Genomic DNA, 21,827 nt, shown 5'->3' on the forward strand with positions numbered 1-21,827 from the left:
TACATATATTATGGTTTATTTGGAGAAACTGTGTAGTTTTATGGATTTTGACAAATGATGTCTTGCACTCCCAATTACAGTAACATACAGAATAATTATATTACCCTAAAATATCTCCTGTGCTTTCCCCTAATCAAACCATGCCCTCCCTTTCCCTGCTCCAAACTCCTTGTAACTCTTGACTGGCTTACTGTCTCTGCAGTTTTGCCTTTTTTAGCATGTAATAGAATTAGAATCATAAAGAATATAACTTTTTCCAACTTGCTAGCTTCACTTGGCATTATATGATTAAGCTTCCTCTATGTTCAAGCCATTTATGTGGCTTGATAGCTCAGTTATTTTTACAGCTGAATAATTGTGGTGGGTGGGTTCAGATTTCAACTTGGCCAGGTGATGGTGCTCAGTTCTCTGGTCAGGCAAGTGTTGGCCTAATTATTACTGCAAGGATATTTTGTGGCTGGTTTATTAAATCATCAGTCAGTTGATTGTATTGGTGACTAATTACATCTACAGTTAACTGAAGGTATATCTTCCACAAATAAGACAATCCAATCAATTGAAAACTTTTAAGGGAGAAGAAAAGTTTCACTGCTTCTTCAACCAGCAAGCCTTTCCAGTAGTGTTTGTTGAGAACCTTCATTGGAGGTGCCAGCCTCTCAGCCTGCCCTACAAATTTTGGACTCTTGCATTCCATGGTTGTGTGAGACACTTTTATAAATCTTATATTTACAGATAGCTCCTGTTGATTCTGTATCTCTAGAGCACCTTGACTGATACAGCTTGGTACCAGGAGCGGTTCTTGTGAAATAGAATCTTAAAAATTGTTTTTTTTTACAATTTATTTTCTACTTTAATTAGACTCAAGGTCACTAATAACTCTGTTTCCAATAATCAAGATGGCATTGACAGTTCAAGGCATAACTTGGAAATAGAGATACACAAAATATCACCATTTGATTCTGCTAATTGCATGTTTATATGAGGCAAGGCACTGGGTGAGAGTGTTTTTGTCACCTTAACAGAATTTTGTGGAGTTAAGAGGTATAATGATGTTGGCTGGTTGTTCTTAGATATGCTGGGTATAGTTATGAAGGAAAGGGATGAGCTGAAGGCTTCAAATTTGCATACCATATGAAAGAGGTAAAGGTTTCAGTGTGTGCCAGGAGAGAAAATCTTATTTCCACTGGTCACAGACTTGCCATCTCTGAAAACCAGACCAGAGTCTTTCTTTGTGAGAAGTAGATTTACAACAAAAACTAAGTTTTCAACCTTGTAGGGTCCTAAAGGGTACTGCTATTGAAGTAAAGGTCTTGATTGGGAAAAATGGGATCCCGAGAGTTTGAATGGGGACATATGGGTTAATAATGATGGCAGTGGGGACATGAAAACCCTGGATTCTGCTGAGTTTTTGTTAGATAGACCTCTAATGATCTGTCCTGAGGCAAGAGCTGCCATACCTCCAACCTGCCCTGAGGAAACACCCAACCAATCTCCAGCCTGCCCTGAGGAGTCTGCCATGGAACCTCCACCCAAAGAGATTAACCATTCAGTGCCTACTAAACCTGTAATCACCTCCCCTGGGGAAACAGTCTTTACTTCTGTCTGGAGCAACGACTCTTGTTTCGCAGGATGAAACTGCAGCGAAATGACCTGAGGTAATTGGCTTGAAAGACAGTTCTAATTCTTTTCATTATGCCCTCCATCACCCCTCTTTTCTTCAAAACCTACAACTAGACTAAAGTCCCAACAGGCCCCAAAATTTGAGGGACAAAGTGTGACCCATGAGGAGGTAGGTATGCTATACTCCAAAAAATCTTTGTAAATTTTCAAATTTATATAGACAAAAATCAGGAGAATATATGTAGGAATGGATATTAAGGGTGTGGGATAACAGTGAAAGGACTATAAAGTTGGATCAAACTGAATTTATCGATATGAGCCTATAAAGCAGGGTTTCTGCATTCGATGATGTCTCTTGAGGGGTTCAAGAGGGTGTTAACAGCTTGTTTGGGTGGTTGGCTGAAATGTGGATCAAAAGGTGGCTGAACATTATCTAAGGTCAAAATGCTAGAACTGTCCTGGTATAATGGAGAGAAGGGGAGCCAAAGGCTTAGACAGATTGGAATGTTAGACTGGATTTATCATGGAAGACCTGCTCTCACACCCCAGGAATGTCCAGAAGACACACCTTTTACTGGCACTTTGAGTAATAAATTTGTGACAGTAACTCCTTCATCCCTGAAGAACTCTGTAGTCACACTTCTCAGTAGGTCATATATTACTGTGGGAGCTGCTGTCACTGAGCTGAAATCCTTAAACACAATGGGATAACTGGATCCTCAGTTGGCAGATGCCATATGGCTACAGTATTGCTATAGACAATGTCGGTGTGGCCACCAGAATGGACAGCACACTCAAAGTAGCAGTCAAAATAATCTGACTCACAAAGATTATGGTGTTGGCTAGTAGATCATGGAGTACCTTGAAGTAAAACACATGGGAAATCTACTAAATACTTGTTTGAGTTATACAAGCAGAGAGTTCTAGGTCAAGTGAACAGAAGTCTAACTTAAATTACAAAAACAGAGAGTCAGGGTACCTTAGCAAATTCCCAGATTTGAGATAGTTTACAGACCCAGAGCCCCTTGAATGAGGGGAGGGATGGGTATCCTTGGGGAAGGACCCTGTTACATTGCCTAGAATTTGCATTGTTAACCTTCCTCCCAGCCTTTCCCCAAGTAGCCCTATGACCTTTTACTAGGGTAACTGTCTATTAGGGTAAAGGAAATGATCAAGGGCCGGCAACGGTGGCTCAATGGCAGAATTCTCACCTGCCATGACAGAGACCCAGGTTCGGTTCCCAGAGCCTACCCATGCCAGAAAAAAAAAAAAAAAAGGAAATGGTGAGATATTTGGGGGATTACAAGACACTGGTTCAGAAGTGACATTAATTTCAGGAGACCCAAAATGTCATCTGATCCACCAAAATAGGGGCTAATGGAAGTTAAGTGATGATGTAGCTTTGGTTCAGGTCTGACTCACAGTGGGTTCAGTTGGTTCTCAAATCCATTCTGTGGTTATTTCCCCAGTTCTGGAATGCATAATTGGAATTGACATTCTCAGTAACTGGCAGAATCCTCACACTGGTTTCCTGACTCATGGAGTGAGGGCTATTATGGTAGGAAAGACCAAGTGTAAGCTATTGGAACTGCCTCTACCTAGCAAAATTATTGAATCAGAAGCAATACTGAACTCTTGAATGGACTGTGGCAGAGATTAGTGCCACCCTTATGTATTTGAAGGATGCAAGGATGGTGATTTCCACCACATTCCCATTCAACTCTCTTATTTGGCCTGTGCAGAAAACACATGGGTCTTGGAAGATGACTGTGAATTATTGTAACTTTAACCAGGTGATGACTCCAATTGCAACTGCTGTTCCACATGTGGTATCATTGCTTGAGCAAATCAACACATCATCTGGTATGCAGTTGTTGATCTGGCAGATGTTTTTCTCTCAATAGATGTTAGTAAGCACCATCACTAACAGTTTGCTTTCAGCCAGCAATGCCCTCTCCAGCTCTATGTAATAATCTTGTCTACAAGAACCTTGATCTTGTCTTCCTCCTACGAGATATCACACTGATCCATTATATTGATGATATCATGTTGATCGGACCTTGTGAGGAAGAAGTAGCAATTGTCTAGATTTATTGGTAAAGCATGCTAGTGTCAGAGGTTGAGAGCTAAATCTAACAAAAATACAGGAGATTTCCACCTTAGTGAAATTTCTAGGTGTCCAGTGTTGTGTAACATGTCGAGATATACCTTCTAAGGTGAAGGTTAAACTGTTGCTTCTGGCCCATCCTATGCCAAAAAAAAGGTACAACACCTAATTGACTCTTTGGATTTTGGAGATAACATATTCCTCATTTGGAATTGCTACTCAGGACCATTTACCAAGTGACAAGAGAAGCTGGTAGTTTTGAGTGAAGAAGAAGAAGAAGAGACTCTGTGACAAGTCCAGGCTTCTTTGGAAGCTGCTCTGCCTCTTGGACCACATGATCTAGCAGGTCCAATAGTGCAGGAAGTGTCAGTGGCAAATAATGATGCTATCTGGAGCCTTTGGCAGGCCCCTATACTAATATCACAATGCAAACCCATAGGATTTTGGATTAAATCCTTACCATCCTTTGAGAAATAGCTTTTGACCTGCTACTGGGCCTTAGTAGAGACTGAATACTCAGCCATGGGTCACCAAGTTACCATGGAGACCTGAGTTGCCTGTCATGAGCTGGTATTGTCTGACCCACCAATCCAAAAAGTTTATTATGTGTAGCAGCACTCCATCATAAAACGGAAATGGTATATAAGAGATAGGGCTTGAATAGGTCCTGAAAACACAAGTAAGTTACATGAGGAAGTGGCCCAAATGCCCATGGTCCTCCATTCCTGCCACATTACCTTCTCTTTCCCAACCCAGAGCTGTGGCCTCTTGGGGAGTTACTTACAGTTGACTGAGGAAGAGAAAACTCGGGCCTGATTTACAGATGGTCTGCACGATATGCAGGTACCACCTGAAAGTGGACTGCTGCAACACTACAGCCCCTTTATGGGATATCATGAAAAACAGTAATGAGGAGAAGTCCTCCCAGTGGGCAAAACTTCGAGCAGTGCACCTCATTGTTTATTTTGCTTGGAAGGAGAACTGGCCAGAGGTGCGTTTGAATACTGACTCATAAACTGCTGCTAATGGTCTTGCTGGATGGATCAGGGACTTGGAAGGAGCGTGATTGGAAAATTGGCTACAAAGAAATCTGGGAAAGAGGTTTGTGGATAGATCTTTCTGAGTGGGCAAAAACATGAAGATATTTATGTTCATGTAAATGTTCACCAGTGACTTCAGCAGAGGAAGGTTTTAATAATCGAGTGGATAAAATGCCCTGATTTTTGGGTAAATTATCCTCCTTCCCCAGCCACTCATGTGTTGTTCAATGGGTTCATGAACAAAGTGGTGGCAGGGATGGAGCATATGCGTGTACACAGCAACATGTACTTCCAGTACCCAGGGCCAACCTGGCTACAGCCACTGCTGATTGGCCAATCTGCCGCACTAGAGACCACGCTGAGTCTCTGATATGGCACCATTCCTTGAGGTGATCAGCCTGCTACCTCAAAACGATTGATTACATTGGACCACTTCCATCATGGAAGGGACAGTGAGTTGTTCCAACAGGAGAAGAAACATATCCGGGATATGGGTTTTTCCTTCCCTACATTCAATGCTCCTGCCAAAATTACCAACTTTGGACTTACAGAATCCCTTGTCCACCATCATGGTATTCCACACAGCATTGCTTCTGATCAAGGAACCCACTTCACAGCAAATGAAGTCTGGGAATGGTGTGCTCATGGAATTCTCTGGTCTAACCTTGTTCCCCATCATCCAGAAGCAGCTTGGTTGATAGAACAGTGGGATGGCCTTTTGAAGACTCAATTATGGTGCCAAGTAGGTGGCAGTACTTTGCAGCATGGGAAAGTGTTCTCCAGGAGGCTGTTATACTCTGAATCAGCGTCCACTCTATCATGCTCTTTCTCCAATAGCCAGGACTCATGGATCCAGGAATCAAGGGATGGAAAATGGAGTAGCACCACTCACTATCACCCCGAATGACCCATTAGAAACATTTTTCTTCCTGTCCCTCCAGTTTTAAGCTCTGCTGGTGTACAGGTCTTAGTTCCAAAGGGAGGAGTGTTCCTACCAGGAATTGCAACAATGATTCTGTTGAACTGGAAGTTAAGATTGCCACCTGGCCACTTTGGGTTTCTCATGCCTGAGTCAACAGGCAAGGAAGGGGATTACTGTTCTGTCTGGGGTGATTGATTCTGACTATCAAGGGAAATAGAACTGGAACTGCACAAATGAAGATAAAAAAAAAATGTTCCTGGAATACAGGAGATCCCCTAGGATGGTAGGATGTCTACTACCATGCCCTGTGATTGAAGTCAGTAGAAAAATGCAACAACCCAATCCTGGCAGGACTACCAATAGCCCAGAAAATTCAGGAATGAAGGTTTGGTTCACCCTACAAAGCAAAGATCCATGGCTAACCGAAGTGCTTGCTGAGGGTACAGGTAACATGGAATGGGTAGTAGAAGAAGGTAGTGATAAATACGAACTACGACCACAAGGCCACTTACAAAAATGAGGACTGTGATGGTTTGAATATTTCTTCCTTGTTTTCTTATGAGCATGTTTGTATTTGTGCATAGAGCAAATATCTTGTTTTCTTTTTATTGTATGACATAAGTGGCATTGTTTGTGCTATAGTATTCAAATTATAGGATATCTTAAGAGTGAATGTCACTTAAGGACTTGCACCCTATTCTGGAGAGATATAGTACATTTCGACTTGTAAGCAGGACAGTTGAGTATTGTTAGGCAAATGATATGTCTGTTATTGTGTTCTATTTAGAAATTAAGTATGGTTTAATGTGATGTGTATAGCTGCCAAGTTGACAAGGGGTGGACTGTGATGGTTGGGCAGGTGTCAACTTAGCCAGGTGATGGTGCCCAATTTTCTGGTCATGCAAGCACTGGCCTAACCTTTACTGCAAGGATATTTTATGGTTGGTTGATAATCCAGAAGGTTAATTTATTAAATCATCAATCAGTTGATTGCATCTGTGACTAATTACATCTACAATTAACTAAGGGTGTGTCTTCCACAAGTGAGAGATTCCGATCAGTTGGATTTGTAGTTGAAGACCTTTAAGGGAGAAGAGAGAATCTTTGTTGCTTCTACAGCCAGCAAGGCTCTCCTGTAGAGTTCATTGAGACCCTTCATTGAAGTTGCCAGCATTGCAGACTGCCCTACAAAAGACACTTTTATAAATCTTATATTTACAGATATTTCCTGTTGGTTCCATTTCTCTAGAAAACCCTTACTAATACAATAATATTCCATTTTATAGATGAACCACCTTTTCTTCATCCATGTATCTATTGAAAGATATCTTAGTTGTTTCAAGTTGCAAGTTTACAGTTCTAAGGCCAATTAAAGGAAGTCTGTAGAAATGTCCAATCTAAGGCATCCAGGGAAAGATACCTAGGTTCAAGAAGGCCAGTAACATTAAGGGTTTCTATCTTAGCTGGAAGGGCACATGGAGAAGTCTGCTAGCTTTCTCTTCTGGCTTCTTGTTTCATGAACTCCCCGGGAGGCATTTTCCTTCATCTCCAAAAAGTCACTGGCTGGTGGACCCTCTGCTTCTTGGTTCTGTGGCATTCTCTGCTCTCTCAGAATCTCCTTGTTCTCCCATCATTCTCAAAAGAAATTCTCTACTTCATAGTCCTGCAGTGTTCTGAAGCTCTCTCCAAAATACTTCTTTTTTTATAGGATTCCAGTAAACTAATCAAGACCCACCTGGATCAACTCAATCAAACTTAATACATGCTTGATTGAGTCACATCACCATGGAGATAACCTAATTAAAGTTTCCAACATATAGTGCTGACTAAGGATTAGAAGAAATGGCTGCTTTTGCAAAATGGGATTAGAATTAAAGCATGGCTTTTCTAGAGTTCATAAATACTTCCAGACCAGCACACCTAGTGATGAAAGATTTTGTTCATCTTTGCATATGCTTTTTTGCTATCTGTATATAATCTTTGGTTAGATGTCTATTTAGAACTTTGGCCCATTTTAAAATTAGGCTGTTTGCCTTCTTATTACGTTTTAAGAGTTCTTTGTATTTTCTTTATACGAGACCTTTATCAGATATGTGCTTTCCAAATATTCTCCCCCAGTCTGTGGTTTGTCTTTTCATTCTCTCAACAGTGTCTTTTATAGGGCAGAAATTTTAATTTTAATAAAGTCCAGTTTATAATTTGCTTCTTTCATGGATGGCCCTAATTGGTGTTGTATTTAAAAACTCATCACCACTTGATATCATGTAAAATTCTACAACTAGAATTAGTCCTATGTTTTCTTCAAGGATTTTAAAGTTTTGCATTTTACATTTAGGTTAGTGATTCACTTTGAGTTGATTTCTGTGTAAGAAATAAGGCAAGGTGGTTTTATCTCTTTGGTTTCATTCAAGATTTTCTCTTTGTCTTTCATTTTCTGCAGTTTGAATATCTGCATTTTTCCTACATTGGGTCTTTTTTTAAATTTATTTATGTTGGTATGTGTTCTCTGAATTTTATGGGTCTGTGCTTTTGGAAAGTTATTGGTCATTATTACCACAAACATTTCTTCATCTCCTTTCTTTCTTCTCCTTCTAGTATTTCAATTATGCATTTATTAAATCTCTTGAAACTGGCCTACCATTCTTGGATACTCTGCTGCTTTCTCCATTCTTTTTGTCCTTTGCATTTCAGTTTGCTAATGTTCTATTGATCTTCAAGATGAGTGATTCTCCCCTTAGCTGTGTTAAGGTTATTGATGTACCCATCAGGCATTCTTCGTTTCTGTTCCAGTGTTTTGTTTTGTTTGCTTTATAGCATTTGTTTTTGATTCTTAGAATTCCCACCTCTGCTTTTATTACCTCTCTGTTCTTGTATGTTGTCTACTTTTCTCCATTGCAGCCCCTAACATCTTAATTACATTTATTTTATGTTTGCTGTCTGATAATTTCAAAATTTGTGTGATATTGGAGTCTGGTTCTAATGCTTGGTTTGTCTCTTCAGATTGTGTTTCTTCTTACTTTTTGTTATGCCTTGTAATTTTTTGTTGAAAGTCAGACATGCTGTTTCAGGTAATAGCAACTGAAGTAAAGAAGAATTCTGTCACCCTGGGTAGAAGCTGGGTTGGGTTCCCCTCATTCCTCAGCAGCATCACTTCCCTAGCTAGGTTCATCCCCCAGGGAGTCTTAATCAAGTACCATCTACTGATATAAATTTGGTATATACCAAATTTATATCTCTAGCCTTGACTTTTCTGAGTTTATAATCTATACTTCTAGTTGCCTATTAAACATATCCTCCTGGATGTCTAAAAGGAAACTTGTTATCCATCCATTTAATGGTTGCCTATCCCATGGTATAGAAACCCCATAATTTAGTCAACCATTCTCTATTAATGTAGATCCAGTCCGTTCCCCCCCCTTTTTTTTTTGTCTTTTCTTGGAAGGATTTTCACAAAATATTACTGCGTAAGAAAAGCAAACTGTAGAAAAGTAGGTATGAAATAATTTCACTTTTGAAGACCCTACAGTGAAAAATGTATGTATTTGTATCGTACAAGTTATGTACCTAAGTTTGTATATGGAGAAAAATATTGTTCACATACAGTGGCATGCTGATGTGAGTAGATAGGAGAAAAAGAAGATGGGAGAGCTGAACAAAAACAAAAAGAGAAAATTCAAAAACATTAAAATCAATTTGCATGATATGATCACATACAAATTAATAGGCACCACAAATTTACGTGTTTAAAGTAGAACTCTTGATTTTTCTCCTTTAAACTGGTCCTTCCCCCAAACTTGTCCATCTCAATAAATGATCTATCATTCCTCCAGGTCCCTGCCAGCAACATAGAGGAATTTTCGATTTTTGTCAGCAAGGGCTTTTAGCTCTACTTCCAAAATAGACCTTGCATTCTGGTACCTGCTGTCACCCTAATCCAAACTCCTGTCTGTTATCTGTCACCTAGACAACTGCAGTGGCTTCCTTGCTCGTCTTGTAGCTTTCGCTCTTGACTTTTCCCCAGAAGAATCAGAGGATTCTTTTTAAGAATATAAATCCATTCATGTGTGATTGCTCTGCTCAAAAGCAGTGGTTCGCTGTTTCTCTGAGCACATAGGTAAGTGCTCAGCTGGGCTCCAGGGCCCTCGCATGGTCTGCCCCACTGCCTCATTCCCTTCTCAGCTGCTCTCACCTTCCTGGTCTTCCTCTCCTCCTTGACACCTTCAAGGGCTTTCCTTCCGCATAGAGCTTCATTTGCTGCTCCTTCTTCCAAGGACAAGGCTCACTGACTTCCTCACTCCACTCTGGTCTCTGCCTCCTCTGTGAAGCACTCCCTGATCTAAATACCCTCTCTAGTCTTCTTTTCACTCTATTTTCCTTCCTGGCACCGAGCATTATATATTTACTTACTTATTGTCTATCTTCCTTACGAAAATATAAGTATAGCAAAGATAGGAACTTGGCTTGTCCCTCCAGACGTGTCTGACTTTCAATAGTTTCCTTTATATGAATGACGAGGAGTCTGTGCCTAGTTTGTATAAGTAAGTATACATTTTACATGTGTGTTGTATGGGCATTCTTTCAAACCGTGGCACTCTTTTCATCATTGTCACTATTTGTGGCATCTTAGAAAGATCATGGTAAAGATGACTTTGAGAACTGATTAGGGAGTAGATGTCAGATTCACCCATCTCCTCCAATTGGGGAAATGTAACCTACCTTAATGCATGTGAAATTTAAGCTATAGAATTCATTACTATGGTATAGTAGTGAACTCTGTGGAAAATGAAAGAAATTAAAGAAAAAACCAAGGAACTCATTTTCTTTATTTCCAGGCCAGGGGGTTATGCAATTTGGAATCTCTAATAAGACATGCTTTAGCTGGTAATTCTGGGCGCTACAGAATAATGGGTGCATCCATGCATGATCAGTATAAGAGCCAACAGTCTATGTAAGAGTTTGCCCTTTATGGATTCTGGGTCCCTGTATTAGTTAGAGTTCTCTAGAGAAACAGAATCAGCAGAGAACACTCGCAAATATAAAATTTATAAAAGTATCTCACGTGACTGCAGGAACACAGAGTCCAAAATCCACAGGGCAGGCTGTGAAGCTGACGACGCCAATGGAGGGTCTGGACGAACTCCACAGGAGAGGCTCGCCAGCAGAAGCAGAAATAGAACCTGTCTCTTCTGAATTCTCCTTAGAAAGGCTTCCCGTGATTAGACTGAGCATCACTCATTGTAGAGGACACTCCCCTTTGGCTGATTACAAATGTAATCAGCTGTGGATGCAGCCAACATGCTCATGATCTAATTCTATGAAAAGTCCTCATTGCAACAGACAGGCCAGCACTTGCCCAACCAGACAAACAGGTACCATCACTTGGCCGAGTTGACACATGAACCTGACCATGACAGTCCCCAAATGTAAGCACAGAAACACAGAGTACAAAATATTCATATTGATGAACGATTCCTGTGGGTTTGTACAAATTCTATCAATCAGTTTTTCCTGAGGCAGCTGTAGCATGGTGTTTGAAAGTGTGGGCTCTGAAACCAGTCTGCCTGGATGTGAATCCCAACCCCTAGTCACACTTTCCTTAGCTGTAGAAGGGGGATAATAATACTGCCTACCTCAGAGGGCTGGTTGTTTTGAAATTAAATGATGCGATCAGTTCAAGAGTTTAGAAAAACATACGGTTGTTCTAAATGAATTCAGCCATTATTATTACTATTATTGATTGCAAACAAGAGAAGCTGGCTATGACTTTAGCTGAAAAAGAAACTACACAGAGGATTTTGGTTAGGTCACAAATGTATACAGAACAACGAGGCTGGGAAAACCCGTGGAAACCTAGGGCAGAGTTGAGCATGTGGTGCCTTGGGAACACTTGGCAGAGCTTGTCTCTACTCACCCAACGAAAGCCCCCACTAGGCGGGAAGTGGATTCTTTTCTGTCCTTACTGCCCAGACCTACAGTCTGGGCTTCCTACCTCCACCCAAGATGTCTTCAGCCACGGGAAACAGTGAGTGTCCTCATGAATTTTGTGGTGAAAGGGTAGCCAGATACCTGCCAGCCCAAGTACTAGGGACTTCCTCAATGTAGGGAGGCTATAGAGATGCCAAGAAACCGAAAATCAACAAGTGTCCATTACACAAATCAATTCAAATAATTATATCTTTTGACAATTTCCCAATAGTGTCCCGTAAATAAATAAAGCTTAGTTTGAAATACTCTACAAAATCATAGCATCTCACTGTGGTCCTTAGTTGTTCTGAGGATCTGTAAATTTAGGTGGTTCTAAGCCTCTAGGAAGCTGCAGGTTCTTACTTTGGGGCTTAATGTACTGGACCTGGTACAGTAAGGTCATGTCAATCTGTCCTTTTTAAAAAAAATTCCTACTGTGCAACATGAACTAGGGAGACTTTCCCTACTTGACTTGGGAACCCTCCTACACATTGGGGAAAAAGTTGCATTTCCATGGTGACACTGAGGGAGTGTGGAAAATGCTGCGTGTCTCTGGGGAGACACTTCACCTGGGATCACCTGGGCATCAGTGAATTGGGCTGGTTTCTTCAAGTCCCACTGTGCAGACAGCAGCCGTGTCTCTACAAGACAACTGTATTCTGGGTCTAAGAGGGTCAGATGAGTGAGGATGGAAATGTTCTCATGATTCCTTGGTGGGGAAGGAGGAAATTGCCATGTGGAAGCTGCAAGTCTGAGGAAAAGGGAGCAGAAACATCAGGAGCCGAGGCCCCTCAACCTGGGAGAAGTGTTGGGTTAGGAGGAGGGGAAATGGTTATCCCTAACTTACAAAAGATAAACTTTACTCTGCCCTTGCCTCCACCAATTTTGTCTGAATTGGGCTTGAAATTTCCTTTTCATTATACTTTACGGGAAAAGACAAGGAAATCCTAAATGATCCACGGTGAGAAAACTCCACAAGAGGAAATGGAGGATTTTGAATTGACAGATTGTTAATAGTGAAAAGATGAGAACGAGGGATTTTGTTAAGATTAATGACCAAAAAAATCATTGGGAGCTTTGGCCTGTTGCCAAGGTGAAGTAATAGGGAGTGGATTTACTCTCACACTAGAAGCATGTGAAAAAATGGACGAAATCTTTGGAGCAAACTGCTTTTTCAACTTTGGACATCAAGAAGAGCAGGATGGTATCTCCTGAGAGAGGAAAAAGAAATGGGGTGACTGCCCAACTGCTCCGGCTTCCTACCTGGAGACACCATCTCATGGAGGGACCCCAGATGTGATTAAAGTGGAGGTGCGACAAGAGAGTTGGCCAATGGATGGCTCAGGAATAAGAAAACTACCGGGACAGAGGGGTGGAGCCACCAGATGGAGGTGGTATTCAAGGTTGACTCATGGATGAAAAGAGGCTTTAATTGGGTTTTAAAGGATGATAGAAGCCAGAGGGTTAGGAAGAGGATGGAGTGGCGGATATTGGGAAGTAATATATAAGGAGGCCCAAGGCTCTCCCTGCTTCATGAAAAATAAAGATTTGTGGAGATAGGCTTGAAAAGTAGTTTGGGAATATTTGTGGTAATTACCGAATCTTAATTTGCCTACATTCAGTGAGTTAGTGGTTTTAAAAGTTAAAAATAGACTTTAAAATAAAAGCAATAAAATTCTTTTACCCTAATCCCAATAAAAAACACATATATTCTCTTAATCACACATTATATACATATATACACACACACATGCATACACATACATATCTTTGTAGTCTATATATCTATCTCTATCTGTAGCTGTAAATCTGTTTCATCTGTCTAGCTGTCTATTTATCTGTTAGACAAATGAAAGCAAGTGAGTGACCAGAAGTCCCAGTAGCACTATCTCTGATTCCCCAGTAGAATTGCAAAGTCTTGAGAGCCCATGCAGGAGGCCCAGGTTTGATTCCTGGACCAAATACTGCCCTCCAGCCCCACCACCACCACCACCAAAAAAAAAAAAAAAGGGCTTTTAGGAGCACAGCTTAACAACTCTTGCCGTAGGTTATAGAAGTCATTGAGGGATTTAAAGATCTGAGAATAGCAGGGTAAAATGGGTATGCAGTGAAAATGAATCCATCTTCAGTTAATTGGATTGGAGGAGAGAGTAGGCAATAGACAAGTTAGGAGCTGTTGCAGTCGTTTAGGCAAGAAAAGTTATGGCTATAAACTAGGATGGTGACAGTGAAGATAGAAATTAAAGAATGGATGGAAGAGATATGTGAGGAAATACTGGGAAGGTTGTTGTGATTTGTTGGATGAGAAAGGATGGAGGAAAAGAGCATTACGTTTCTTCAAATAGATTGCATAATTCATAGTTCCTTAGCCTGTTTGCCACACTTAGAGGCAGTGATCGTAATGTTAATAGCAAAGTGTAAGTACGTAATTCAGTGATGTAGCATAATATCATAGTATAGTGGTGTTAGAATAATGCTGTGGATTAGTGATCCCATGGACCTATATTCAAATCCCTGCACTGGCACTCATGTGGACTTTGGCTTGATGGCTAGACGTGGCTTGTTTCCTCTCTTTAAGTGGGGGGCAATAATGTTACTGCCTGACAGAATTGTTTTCAGCTGTGGGAAGGGGGAGCATTAGAACTGATTCAGGAGAGTCCCTCTGGAATAAGTTTTATTAGTTTTTATCATAGTTCTTAACTAGTAGGCATTTCTGTTTTCATCGACATGTTGAATTGAAAAGCTTTTAGTATATTTTGTTGTCTGACTTTTTAATACCTTGTGAACAATGTGGCTACTATTGAGAAACAAAAGAAAGGATACTATGCAAATGCTTGAAATTTATTAATATATTAAAGTAGCATTTAGGGAATTGGATAAATAACTTTATGAAGTTATACTAGCTTTTGGAAGAGGCATGTGGTATTAAGAAGAAAAAGAGATCATTTCAGAAAAAGAAAACTAAAGAAGTAGAATGCATTGGAAGTAAACAATCTAGTGAATTCTAGCATTACGAATATTCAGACCATATTTTAGCTTTTCCTGAGCTACAATGGCCAAGCAGAAGAATTCCAAGAAAGAAAAAAGGAAAGAATAGCTAAATACATTGAGTAATTAGAAACAGTCTTTAAAAAGTGCCTCATCTGACACATTAAGACGTTTTTTGAATATAGGGCCAGGCCACAATTGTCTCAAGCAGTGGATTTTTGTTTCAGTGCCTTTCTCCTAGCGAGGTCTCAGCCCCTGCACCTCTTGCAGCATACCTCCCAAATCCCAGAGGTCCTTTTGAAGAGCTGCATCGAGGCCTGCCTATCCTGAAGAGTGCATTACACACTGCCTCAATTCCTATCACTCTCTTTCCAAATGGTTTCATGAATTCCCTTAAATTACCACCTTCTGCAGGGGTGGGGGTGGATTAGAATTATTCGGATCCAATTTCACATGAGGAGTTTCCATGCCCAGCCTCTCTTAAGACTTTATAATAGTGCTGAGGAGGAATCAGGGGATTAAATCCACATTGGGTGATATTTCAAGTCCAATGTTAGTGGGTCTGCCGGATGAGAGAGAGTGGTTTCTAAGTCCCTCACAGTGGGGTGAGGCCTTGCTCCAAAGTACACACAGCTGGTCGTGGCTAGGACAATCTTTGAGTAATTCATTGTTTAAACATTTCAAAAGAGCATGTAAAGAAATTTGTTTTGACGCAAGCATTGTCTTATTACTGACAACTGGAGAGCCAACAATGTGTTCCCTCCAGCATGTCCATTGTGCACCATCTGTATTGCGCTGTTGGACAAGTATTGCTCAACCATTATGGAAAGTGGCATTTTTGTGTTCTGAATGACAATATATCTTGCTTGTATGGCTTTACAAGCCAAAAGGCTATTTGCTGTGAATAAACATCTTGACTGTCAAGAAGCTGCCTGTTTGATATTTGGATTCTCTGGGCTAATGATTTGTATTCTTTCTGCTTTGTGAACAGGTAGTTGGGTCTTTGGCTTTTCCACCAGTAGTTAAAATCAGTTAGACAAAGAGGCGTGAGCTTAAGTAAAATGCAGATCAATTTATGTTGCTGCTGTATGGATAATTCTTGCAAATTCTGTGGTTGGGAGCAAAGAATGAGTTTGTAATTCTGTCTTCAGATTTCAATTATCCAGGCCACTCCTGTGCCCCACTGTTGTGTAGAATTAGCTCTTGGTGGGATGGTCTCTAGCGACATAGCCTTGAGTTATTTGTTCTGATCTGTGGTTCTTACTTAAACCTAAGCTAAAATAGAGATAAAGTTGGATTCTTTTTCACCTTCTTCCACTAAATTCTACTTAGGATTTTTTGAACTGCTTTAAGTATTTGTGCACTTTTGCCACTGGTAATGGGCATGATTGCTACATACAGGGAGAAGAGGATGAGTGAGCTCATCCTCTTGTGAGCTCAGTGAGCTGGGTCCTGGGACCCTGGAGTGAGCTCAGTGAGCTGGGTCCTGGGACCCTCTTGTGAGCTCAGTGAGCTGGGTCCTGGGACCTCAGTGATCTGGGTCCTGGGACCCCATCACAAGCAGTTGGCCATATAATAGATAGAATTTGCTATTTTCATGGGTTATTCATTTTGCAGGCACTTTGGCATTAGAAAAGTATAGTAGATTTGAGTGTACATTAGAGGAAATATTTATTAATGCTGATTGGATTTGCCTTTCCTTATTTAACTGTTTGATGGTTATTTAAACATTCAGCTTTCTCCATCTCTCCAGCTGTATTTTATTGATCCACATCCCAAACCTGAGGCTGTTTTTGTCTTGTATTCTACATGAATCTTCTATTTGTGAGACTCAAAGAGGCATGGTGGGCCAACTTTAAGGTTTAGGTAGTACTGCAACTAAGCCATCTGAGTAGCCTATTCTCTAAATTCCTCCAAGAAAGGAAATTTCAAAACGCTGCCTGGGATTTGGCTCAAATGTTTACTTCCTCTCCAAAAAAAGCTTTCTTTGGCTCCTCCTCCTATCACCTCTTCCCTGTCTTATGTCCTCTCTTCCTTACCTCCTCCCTTCCATCACATTTGCTTTTGGCAGTTCATGAATTCATTCAACTAATACAGAATATCTTTTGACTAATGTTTTTCTCCCTCTGAGCTGAAAATTTGATGAAGAGTAACATGGTCTGATTTTTGTTCACTACTACACCTTCTGTGCATATACGTTGTAAGTACTCAACACATTTTTATCAGTTGGACAAATCATTTAATAAACAATTTGTAATAACAGCCGCTGTTAGTCCCTGAATTGACTCTAAATTTCTTCTGGTAGAAATCAGATTATCTGTAGTAGGACAGCCAGGACCTACCTATCAAAGTGAGTGGGGTGCTGGGTTTTGAGCGGGATGCTGGGTTTTGTTTGTTTTTTAACCTTCTACCTACTTGTCTTTAACTTTGAAATCTTCTTCCAAAATGAAGATAAATTACATTTATAATAGAAAGCATAACTTTATTTTTAAAAAGTAAAATGTGTGCAGTTGCAATCAGGTTACTTGATCTTATAAAGTATCTTGCAATCATCTCTTCTTTAGTCAAATCACTTGCTTTTAGCTTTCAAGGTGATTTTGATATTAGATTTCAATTGCTTACTGCAGCTTTCCTGAGCTATTCTCGACCTCTCTAAAATTGTAAAGTGGGGAGCTAAGTAATATTTGAGTGATAAGACTCATACTGAAGAACCATGCATACAGCACTCCCCATTTTTTTTTTTACCACAGTCTACATACAAAGTAGGTGTTCTAGTTTGCTAGCTGCCGGAATGCAATATACCAGAAACGGAATGGCTTTTAAAAGGGGAAATTTAATGAGTTGCTAGTTTACAGATCTAAGGCCGAGAAAATGTCCCAATTAAAACAAGTCTATAGAAATGTCCAATCAAAGGCATCTGGGGAAAGATACCTTGGTTCAAGAAGGCCGATGAAGTTCAAGGTTTCTCTCTCATCTGGAAAAGCACATGGCGAATGCAATCAGGGCTTCTCTCTTGGCTGGAAGGGCACATGGCAGACACGGCATCATCTGCTTTCTTACTCTCCTGGCTTCTGGTTTCATGAAGCTCCCCGGGAGGCATTTCCCTTCTTCATCAAAGGTCGCTGGTTGGTGGACTCTCTGCTTTGTAGTGTTGCAGCATTCTCTGCCCTCTCTGAGTCTCTCATTCTCCAAAATGTTTCCTCTTTTATAGGACTTCAGAAACTAATCAAGACCCACTCAGATGGGTGGAGACATATCATCCCCTAATCCAGTTTAACAACCGTTCTTAACTAAATCTCATCAACCAGGGAGATGATCCCATCACAGTCCCAAATACACAGCATTGAATAGAGACTATTCTACCTTTAAGAAATGGGATTTATATTAAAACATGACTTTTCTTAGGGGGCATACTTCCTTTCAAACCAGCACAGTAGGTAAATGTCAAAAAGAACTCATCCTCCCCATATTCTGATTGCAGAATTTCCTAAGAAGTATTAAGCTAAAGGAATTCTTTATTTTGGATCTTCTTTTCCTGTTTTTCATTTCCAGTTTTTACGTTCTAGATGGAAGACTGTAGAATCATGCAATCTCAGGATCAGAATGTATATAGAAGGTTATCTAGTGCAAATACTTTATGAATAATTGAATCTCTTCTGTGACATCCCTGTAAAGTCTTCATCTAGCCTGGGTTTGGAAACCTCCAGTCATCCAACTCATCATTTATTTTGGAGGTAGCTTTTCTCTTTGTGGTTCTGCTCTATTGCAGACTGCTTCCTTATATGAAGTGTAGCTAACCACCCATAGTTTCCACACTTGCTTCTATTTTACCCTTTGGGGTCATAAAGAGCAAGTCAAATTTATCTTATTCGGGACATTTAATGTTTCCTTTAAGTCTTCTTTTCTCTAGGCTAAATTCTATTAGCTCTTCCATCATTTTCTATGTAACCTGAATTCAAGACTCCTATCCTCTTAGACACTCTTATCTGAACACATCCAGCAATGAGTGTTGTTCTAGTTTGCTACCTGCCGGAATGTAACACATCAGAGACGGATTGGCTTTTAATAAAAGGGGATTTATTTCATTAGTTCTTCAGAGGAAAGGCAGCTAATTTTCAACTGAGGTTCTTTCTTACGTGGGAAGGCCCAGGATGGTCTCTGTTAGCCTTCTCTTCTCTCCAAGCCTCTGGGTTCCAACAAGTTTCCAAGGGGTGATTTCTTTCTGCATCTCCAAAGGCCTGGGCTGAGCTGTGAGTGCTGAGATGAGGTATGCTAAGCTACGTGGGCTGTGCTATGTTGCGCTCTCTCATTTAAGCACCAGCCAATTAAGTCAAACATCATTCATTGCAGCAGGCACGCCTCCTAGCCGACTGCAGATGTAATTAGCAACAGATGAGGTTCATGTACCATTGGCTCATATCCACAGCAACAGAACTAGGTGCCTTCACCTGGCCAAGTTGACAACTGAATCCAACTACCACAAGTGTGACCCTCTGGGTATGGTCTGATGAGTCGCGAGGAGAGTGGAATTGTCACAATTCCATTATTCCAGATATTCCCATTCTTTTAGCACATCTGATAATGAAATAGTTATTGACCAGCCAGATACCACTGTTCTCATCTGAACTGCTGTAGATCTAGCTGCTCACAAGGCTGTCAACTTTGTATCTATGTTAATGAACAAAATTCAGAATATCTGTTAGCTGAAAAACATGTCTGCATTTCAGACCCATTTTCTGGAATATCACCTAATAGTGAATGACTTTGGGCAAGCTTTTAAATCTCTCCAAGTGATAGTTTCCCAATATTTGGATATTTATCTTACAGGCTTATTGTGAGGACTAAATTAGTTAATGTATGTAAAGTGCTTAAAATGCATTGTAAGTTCTCAGGAGTATTATTAATAATAATAATCTTCTTTATTAATATCATTATGTAGACCCAGAGGTTTTAGAAGTATGCCATCCTGAGCATTAATGTTTAATACTTTAAAGGTTTACTACTGAGTAAATAGGAAGGATCTGTGGCTTCACTATATTATTTAATTGTCCTCTAATATAATATATCCAAACTAGACCTACAAGAGAAAAATTAATACCTAATCACACCTTTCTCCAAATCCCTTGACAAATTAGAACAAAATAGAACAATGTTGTGACATCTGTTACTCGTTTGTTATGGATTGATGGAGCAGGTGATATGTTATGAAGAGGATTTGTCTCTCGTGTCTTTAATAGTAAAAATAGTGTTAACGTTTTACCAAAACATATCCTTCCTTACTATAAATCTAAGAACTAATGCTGTCTGACAAATTCTGGCGAGATTAATTTTTTTTTTGAAAATACAGAAGCTTGTGTTAATTTTTGTCTTTTTAGAATACTTATTTCTGCCAGTTCATTTTAGCATCCTAGCATGGCCTTCTGTAGGTTGGCATACTGAGAATAAACCAGAAAGAGCTACTGCTAAAGAGACTGTATTACCCCCATCATTTAGTTAGTGAGAACCGCAGCCGGGGAAAGCTTTGGGAGGAAAATTATTTTCAACTTTTATATTAGGAAAATAGAAATCCATTGTGAGAAGCTTGAAACCAAGTCAACTTCCTGAGGACTTGGCTCATTTCCAGATGATGAGGTACAGCATAGTAGCAGTGAGAAACTCTCTGGGCACTTCTGGGGATCCAGAAGCCATAAGAATACATTTTGGGATGTCATTCTCCTTCTAGCCTCTTCCATTAAGGGGTCTACTTGGATGATACAGAGGTTTATGAAGTGCTGGAAAAAATGATTGATATTTAAAATCTATTATTAAAAGAATATTCATAGCAGAAGCAATCGTCAAAGCCAAGTCAGATTTCAAGAATAGCTAATTATTATAATTTATATTCTTTTTTTTAATAGCATGACTTACACACAACACACACAGACAACTCTAAGCACTGGTGTGCCAGAGTCAGCTTATGCAGACTCACAGAGCCTATTGTTACATTTTCAAGAGTTTTATATACTGATTGAGGTCCAGTAAAGTAGCTTGAAACTGGCCACTGCAAAAGGATTTATACCAAGGAAATTGGCAACTTTTACAAATCAAGGTCTTTTCTTATTCCCTCCCAGAGAGCAGGTTGCTAAACACTTAACCAGCACACCCGTGCCCCGAAGCATTTCTTTGCATGTAGGACTATGAGTGTGAAAAGTTTTACTAGAAAAGATGACATCAGAAGAAATAAACCATTTCTTTTCTTCGTTGTCCTCAGGGATTCGGAAAGACCGAAGAGGAGGGAGAATGTTGAAACACAAGCGCCAAAGAGATGATGGGGAGGGGAGGAGCGAGGCGGGAGCCTCCGGAGGCGTGAGAGCCGCCAGCCTCTGGCCGAGCCCCCTCTTGATTAAGCACACGAAGAAGAACAGCCCCGCCCTGTCTCTGACGGCCGACCAGATGGTCAGTGCCTTGTTGGAGGCCGAGCCCCCGGTCATCTACTCCGAGTACGACCCTACCAGGCCCTTCAGTGAGGCGTCCATGATGGGCCTCCTGACCAACCTGGCAGACAGGGAGCTGGTTCACATGATCAACTGGGCCAAGAGGGTGCCAGGTAAGCACGCCGGCTCCCCCGTGGAGGTTAGGAGTCAGCGCCTTCTCATCAACTGGTTGAGATGTGTCATGGGAGAAAGAGCCAGAAACAGTAGGCTGTTATCTGATTGGTTTCAAGGTTACATCAGAATCGGTCAATATACGCTGCAATTCTCCTGGAAATGAGGAAATTAAAACAAAAATCAAAATCTAGAAGATTAAAATCCTTAGCCTGTCTGGCCTCCCTTCCCCCTTCCCTCCCTCCCTTCCTTCCTTCTTTCTTTTCCTGTAAGCAGGTGTATATATATATATATATACTATGGAAATCAGCAAGTTCTATAAATCACAGATTTCTTTTAATTTCATTTCAATTTATTTATATTTCAAACCAACCATCCCCCACTTCTTGCCCTCATTCCCTGGTAACCTCTAATCTGCCTTAGATCTGCAAATTTGCAATTTCTGGCCGTCTTTTATAAGTGATATACCATATTTGTCCTTACATGCCTTGCTTATTTCATTGAGTGTAATATTTTCAAGGTTCATCTGTGTTGCAGCATGTCTCAGAGCTTCTTGCTTTCATATGGACAGATAACATTCCATTGTGTATATGTACCACATT

General features: G+C 40.4%; 1 protein-coding gene across 5 annotated transcripts in view; it reads left to right on the plus strand.

Annotated features, from left to right (window-relative positions):
* Nucleotides 1-21,827, plus strand: part of ESR1 (estrogen receptor 1) — a 438,840-nt gene that overhangs the window by 247,667 nt on the left and 169,346 nt on the right. For 4 of the 5 annotated variants that reach the window (XM_077149286.1, XM_077149288.1, XM_077149284.1 and 1 more), the window contains exon 5: nucleotides 20,892-21,227. The exons of the other annotated variant lie outside the window; for it this stretch is intronic. In XM_077149286.1, coding sequence (XP_077005401.1) covers nucleotides 20,892-21,227 — 336 coding nt within the window. The remainder of the gene's footprint in view (nucleotides 1-20,891; nucleotides 21,228-21,827) is intronic. 5 annotated transcript variants of the gene reach the window in all.

The sequence above is a fragment of the Tamandua tetradactyla genome, chromosome 2 (genome assembly GCF_023851605.1).
Source record: "Tamandua tetradactyla isolate mTamTet1 chromosome 2, mTamTet1.pri, whole genome shotgun sequence".
In the NCBI taxonomy this organism is placed as follows: Eukaryota; Metazoa; Chordata; class Mammalia; order Pilosa; family Myrmecophagidae; genus Tamandua; species Tamandua tetradactyla.